General features: G+C 36.7%; 1 protein-coding gene across 4 annotated transcripts in view; it reads left to right on the forward strand.

The window, feature by feature from the left end:
- The window catches only part of LOC150094297 (protein mono-ADP-ribosyltransferase PARP4-like), an 879,331-nt gene extending 875,826 nt beyond the window's left edge, over positions 1–3,505 (forward strand). For all 4 annotated transcript variants that reach the window (XM_090411811.1, XM_090411813.1, XM_090411810.1 and 1 more), the window contains one exon: positions 3,034–3,505. In XM_090411811.1, coding sequence (XP_090267937.1) covers positions 3,034–3,356 — 323 coding nt within the window. In that variant the 3' untranslated portion in view covers positions 3,357–3,505. The remainder of the gene's footprint in view (positions 1–3,033) is intronic.
- Positions 3,506–7,346: the final 3,841 nt, after the last annotated feature.

The following is a 7,346-nucleotide window of genomic DNA, read 5'->3' on the forward strand; positions in this document are numbered from 1 at the left end:
TGACATTAGGCCTGATGTTAGAATTGCAGATGTCAGACTTAGCATTTTGCTTTAGGCAGATGATGTTGTATTTCTAAACACGTCTAGTGCAAGTATCTAGGATTCTCTAACTAAATTGAATAACAGCTGTAACAAATTTGGAATGAAAATTAATAATAAAAAGACAAAACTATGAAAATAGACAGAAACATTGAACACACCAAATGTACTCTGAATGGAGAGCCTATAGAACTAGTGTAATATTTCATCTATTTAAGCACGGTTTTAAGTGATGATGGCAAGTTAAATTCTGGAAATAGACAACAGAATAAGCGAAGATGGTATGGTGGGTAGCCAGCTGAATAAATGTATATGGAATATGAGAGAAATCAGCTAAAACACCAAACTAGCAGTATACAATACAGTATTCAAACCACTGTCTTGTATACTCTCCCCCAGAGTTATGGATCTGAGAGTTTTGGTTAGAAATAAAGCACTCAGTCAAAGACTGGAGGCCACACATGAAGGTTCTGAGAAAAATTAGAGAAGTGAAGAAATGGCATCGATGTCAGAATTCAGTGGCATATCGCATGCCCATTTCAGTTGAGTGTGCTGTCGTGGCTTATGCAACCTATGCTACAAAATTCACATCAGTTTGATTGTATAATTGAATTACTCAAAGGTGTAAAATTTGGAACAGGAGGACGAAGCTTACCCCTTCAACTATAATACTATTTTCCATTGCAAATATGGGCAAAAAAAGTTATAAATTTATCTAAAAATTATATATTAAAAACTTGTCTATATTATATATATAAAAGCTTGCCTACCACATCAGTTCACACTTCATGCATGCAAAACAGATGAAACTCAGAAAATAAAAACAGCAACTCATGACAGATAACAATATTCAATTGGATTGATTGACATAATAACCAGTCACACCCTCTAAGTGCTATTGTCTCAGAGCTTGCCTTCCAAGCAGTTTAAAACTACTAAAATGCTAAGAATTTGATCCACTGCACCATCTATACATGTTTTCAAAGGACTCAAAGGTGTATGTATTTTGAACACACACCCACACTATTAATGCGAATGCGCTACAACATTTACACTTCGAAAAGTGCCCTCTTCATGACGCATAGTATATTGTGTTTACTTTTAGGAATCATACGAAGTCTGGAAACAATTAGCGGAGTCTTTAAAGTAATCTCTATAAATGCAAAAATATAATATTGGTGATATTGCTATTCAGTGGATGAGCACTGCATGCCCTGAATATTTGCCTCTGGCAGAATCATATTTAAAATAAAGATATTAGAAAGGAACTTGACATTGTCAACATTCAAAAATGTGTAAGCAGAGCTAATCTGAGGTGGTATGGCCACTTAAATAGAATGGATGAGGAAAGGTGTTTGATGCTAAGATGGCAGGAAAGTCCCAGATGAAGACCAAGGTCTTGGTGGATTTATTCAGTCTATGAAAAACTAGGATTTCTCTTTTGTTCAAGACATTACTTCACCCCTGAACAGCTGTTAACTATATACAAGTTGCAAATCCACTCAGCTTTTGAATACTGCTCTCTCATATGGGGTAAGGCCCCCTAATAGCTCCCTCAAAATGCTTGACTCAATACAGAGAAGAGCGATTAGACTTATTAATGACCCATCTCTTGCCAACTCACTCCCCCACTTTTGCACAGACATTTGGTTTCTGTAATATGTGTTCTCTACAGATATTTCTATAGCAAATGTTCATCTGAAATAGCATTACCTTAGTACCAAACTCATTGGAACTCGTGCAACTGCTGCTCAACATCCCTTTGCAGTGCATCTTGAAACCCACAGAACAAGTTTCTTTTCCCTCCTCCTCCATCCCCGCTAATGCTATTTTGTGAAACATTATAGCAGTAGCGGGGAAACACCTTGTTGTGTTTCCCAAGGAATACAATATACAGTCTTTTAAATCAAATATAAACAAGTTCCTCCTTTCCCAACCCACTACCCATATATGGTGCAAATGTACTATAGGTTGATCAACCAACCTCTCATGTATGAGCTGAACATTAAGGGAAAAAAAAGCCAGAAGTGCCTTAGAAGCATGAAATATTATATATGGCATTATTGGAGTGCCAACAAGTAACAGACTAATTTGGAGAAAAAATGCTGATAGGAGATTAATAATAATATAACCTTAATCATGTAATGTTTGCTTAGTAGCCTGAGCACCCCTAGTGGATACATATCAGGAAATTCATGATGATGAAAGTTAAAGTTTTGATATTATGCAAATCTCAGGGGTTTTATAGTTCACTGTCATTTTCAAAGATATATAGACCAGTTATTATTATAATTATATTTTATTATTATTATTATTCCTGACACCTCCAAAGAGTCCGAAGACTTATCATGGGAGGACATCTACAACTGTCTCAACCACTACACCGAACCTCTACTACGAATCATCTCCATCAACGCCATCTACCTCCACCACCACAACGACTAGTATTTTTTGTCTGTAAATTGCGTGTGTTCTGAAGGGCCGATTTGTCTGTATACGGAATGAAAAACCCGAGTTTCCGGGAGAAAAAACCCTGCTACCTCCGTATGAGATTGGCTAACTCACCTTCAATTGAAAATCGTCCAGATAAAGATTCCTCCCATCATGATGAGAATCGAACTTAGACCTATTCCAATTGAAGTGGGGGGGGGTGCAATGTACCAGCGTCCTTCCAATTGCACTACGGAGGCACTTGTTATTGATTGCTAAAATCTTTTTTTTTTTTTTTTTTTCAAATTCTTCTGTTGTAGGTTATGGAACAGATATGGTTCATCACTTTGAATCTGCAAGAAGTCCAGATATCATGTGACTTTCTGTAATATATTGATTAAACCTTGTCTTATTTATTGATCAAACTTTATATATATGTTCTTATTTAAGACATCTTTATTAAAGAAAAGTTGTGTTAATAATTGTGGGTATTTTGTTACTTTAGTAATTTATCTATGTTAAAACTTATTGTTTTATTCATTTTATGCATAATTTTATTTCTAGGGCCGGTGGCTGAAGTTGACATTAAACATCTGGTATCTACCATAGCTGTATGTGGGTTTCTTTTATGTAAAGCCCTACATAAAGTAAATAACCTTGTGTCATTGATGAAAGAACTGCCTACCAAAGAATTATTGGAGTTAATAATAAAAGAAGCAGTTAATCACTTACTCCAAGAATGGGATACAATGATTCTGATTGTGAAAGCAGCTGCTTATGTTGCATGCATTGATAGGAAACATCAACTGGTATATAACATGTTAGAGTTAGGTTCTAGTTGGGAAAGTTTTATTTTCCCATATATTAATTTTTTTTCAGAGATTTGATCTTCTTTTACAGCAGTATTCCACAAGCTAATTCAGCAAAATTTTCTTTTGTATTACTGACATATTTTCTTCTGAAATACCTATAATACTTGAAATAGACATGACAGGTATTTACCTTTTCTATGTAATAAACTAGTCTTAATATTACAGTTTTTGACAAATCTTTTATTATTATTATGTGACACCTCCAGGGAGTCCAAAGACTCATCGCGGGAGGACACCTACTCTAAACCTCTCTTTCTCCACCACACAATTCACCAACTACAACAAACTGCAACTACACCAATGCCATCTACTGTCAAACCACCACCACTAGTATTTTCACAGACAATCACAAACATCCATGCCCACAGCAGGATTCAAACCTGCAGCCTTTTGGCTGGAGAACGGATATGCTAACCACTCAGCCAACCAGGCCAGCTTTATGTAAAAAAATTATTATTATTACAGGTATCTCCATGTAGTCAGTAGACCCAAATTATCAAAACAATATCTATAATACCTCTTCTTGAATTCGTTTACAGACGAAGAACTCACAACTGAGTCAGACAATACATTCCACTCATTCATCATCCTCCAGGCAAAAAATCTAGTTCTCACACCCTTGTTAACCACACTTTTCCTTAATTTCCAGGAATGACCTCTTGTTCTTCCATCGTTATCACACAGCTGAAATATTTCCCTTGCATCAATCTTATAAAAACCTTTTAGTAATTTAAATGTTTCTATCATATCCTTTCTTTTCTGCCTATCAACCAACCTCTGAAATCCACAAGCTCTCAATCTATCAATGTAGGAAGCATTTTTACATCACTGACCAACTTAGTCACTCTCCTCTGAACCCTCTCCACAACCTCCTCATCTCCAAGGAATCCAGGTGACCAGACTTGAGCACAGTAATCCAAATGGGAAGTATCAACGTCTTATAAAGGGGAATAATAACCTCTTTATCTCTGGATGTTAGTGTGTTCTTCAATAACCAGCTGGTAATCTTTTAATTCCAAAATGAATAACTTGACACTTTTCCACATTGAACTGACATCCATTACCTTTTGCCCATTTTTCCAGCTTATTTAAATCATCCTACAAACTCTCAACATCAGCTTGACATTGATTTTTTATTGCACTACCCAACTTTGCATCATCAGCAAACAACTGAATATCTCCCTTCAAGCCATTTCCTATATCATTTATGTACAAATTAAACAATAATGGCCCAAGCACAGAGCCCTGAGGCACACCAATGGTTACCTGCCTCATCCTGGACTCTGCTCCTCCATACACTACTTTCTGGTATCTCTTCCTGAGCCACTCTCTTATCCATATCACCAGTTTAGTATCCATCTCCATCTGCTCCAATTTGCACAAGAGTATTCCATGGGGTATCCCATCAAAAGCCTTAGCAAAATCCAGGAGTATCACTATGTAGCCATCTCCCTTGTCCAACTCAGATGTCATTCCATTATAAAAAGTTAATTTATGTCGATCCTGCCTTAGTTAATTGCTAAGGCAGGATCGACCTTTAACAAAACCATGTTGGCCCCTATGAAGTATCATATTCTGATCCACCCGTCCTTGAATTCTGTCTTTAACCAACTTTTCCAATACTTTTACCACCACTCCCAAGATGGTGATTGGTCTGTAATTAACTACTGCAGTCTTAGAGCCCCCTTTATGCAAAGGAACCACTTTGCCTTCCTTCCTTTCACTCCCTAGGGACCATACCAGAGTTTAAACTTAAGTTAAATACCAAGTAAGAGGCGTTGACAATTCCTTTGCACATCCACGCAACACCCAAGCTGATATTCCATCTAAACCTACAGCAGTGTTTGCATTTAAATTCTGCAATATACGAGTACCTCTGATTTATTAACTTCAATTCTCACATTAGCTATTTCTACAGGTACAGAGATATTGTCACTTGGGTGATAGACCTTTGAAAATTGATCACTCAGTAACCCTACTATTACATCTGAATTGGTCACCTCAATACCATCAGCACCCACTAAGGTTATCCTTCCAAAGTCATTCTTCATTTTACTTGCCACATAGTGGAAGAACTCTTTGGGATTATCTTTGATCTCCTTGGCTAATCTTCTCATAATCTGATTTAGCCTTTCTTACTATGCTGGTAACCTTCCTAGTTTGAGCCTTGTACTGCTCATGGGCGTACTGATTGCCTTTCTCCTTGTAAATTCTCCATAACATTTTCTTTTGGAATGGATGTGGAATGTAACAGATATTGTATTTTCAGAGAAGATAGAGGAACAGGTGGAGGAGTGTTATTAATGATTGCTGAAGAACTTCAACCAACAAAAATAAAAGTTAACAAAGATTGTAGGGAAATGGTTCATTTCAGAATGTCTGATGTGAGATAGAAGCCAATAGGACAAAATATATTGTTGGTTGCTGCTATAGACTGGGGGGGGGGATTCAGAAGAAGATGTGGGTGACATACATCAACAGATTAGTACAATGAGTGTAGGCCAAGCAATTATCATGGGAGACCTTCAACTTAGGAGGAAACTTGGAGCAGTGCATAGGAAGTAGTCAGGGATGGCTTGAGCGAGGCAGTATCATACTTGCATACCCTGGTTTAAGAGAATAAATTAAGAAGAGATTAAGTGGATGACTAGTAATATAAAGCAGAAGCTGCAAAAGAAGAAAGCATTGTGGAAGGAATATAAACAAAAATGTGATCAGCATGCCCACGAGAACTATAAAGTGCAGGAAAAAAAGGGTAACTGGTATGGTAAGGAAGGAAGGCTAAATTAGATTTTAAGAGAAAATTAGCTAAGCAGGGCAAAGTAAATCCAAAAGAGATTTTTTGTTATGTAGCAAGTAAGAGAAAGAATAATTAAGGAAAGATAACTTTATTCAGTGCTGATGGTAGTGTAAAATCTCTTATGGTGAAATAAAGAAAATTTTTTTTCACCTATATCGAATTTACATAGGTCATAAAGTATATAAAATTAAAAGTGTATATAACCTACTTTAATGTATTAAATTTTGTATTATATTGTGAAAATAACTGAATGTAGAACTACAAGTATATGTAACTAAAAGGATTAGATGGGATTATGCTAGTGAGCTGGAGGTGAGTAATAACCTCACCTCCAGCTAAATTTCCTATATTTCAGTAACTCTAAAGTTACTGAAATATAGGAGTTTGGCCGCCAAGACCTAAAGTAAGCATAGATGACGTCAGGACCCTTCTGGAAAATCCAGGAAGTTTGGATGGTAAGGCAAGGGACATCGAATGATATAAAAGGCCATGATTGGCCAGTGAAAGGGGCCTTTTTTTCTAATTTTTCTGGAGTCTTGGGAGGAGAAGAGTAGGGAGTCCCTTGAGGAGTTGTCCGGGAGATCTTGGGAAGTTCACTGGTAGGTGACCCCAGTGCAAGGGAGGAGTCAGGAGAGGCTGTATTCAAAGGAACCCTCCGAGATGTTCTTCAACGGAAGTATCGATCTACGTGAATGGTGATATGCTGCAACCGGAGTAGTTCCTAACATTGATGAAGAACTATATTACTTTTCCAAAGGAGAAAATTTGCAAGACGACAACTTTTGAATAGTGGCCGATCGCAGCCATTTTGCAAGAATGAGGAAGGAGCCAGTGGAACTCACCCATACCTCTTGAAAACTCGAGGACTTTATGGACTACTGAGAGCTAGTAAGTAGATTGCTCTATGTTAATGTTCAAGATTGTTTGTGTAGATAATTGTTGCTAGTCCTGTTTAATCAATTGTAGTACATAGTAATTTTATGTAAAAGTTATAGAGCTGAGCGTTAGTCTGTATGTGCATAAATGAATGGTATAAGTTTGTACCTTGCTTGTATTAACTAATACACAGAAAGTGTTACATATAATTTGTCTTAATTTTTATAAAATTGAATGCACAGCTTTGTGGGCTAAGGACCTTTCACGTGATAAATAAGTTGAGTGTGAAATTTCTTTATTTAATGTCTCTAGGGATTAACTTTACTTCA

The sequence above is a fragment of the Typopeltis vanoorti genome, chromosome 22 (genome assembly GCF_054136105.1).
Source record: "Typopeltis vanoorti isolate ZY-2024b chromosome 22, IOZ_Tvanoo_1.0, whole genome shotgun sequence".
Taxonomy (NCBI): domain Eukaryota; kingdom Metazoa; phylum Arthropoda; class Arachnida; order Uropygi; family Thelyphonidae; genus Typopeltis; species Typopeltis vanoorti.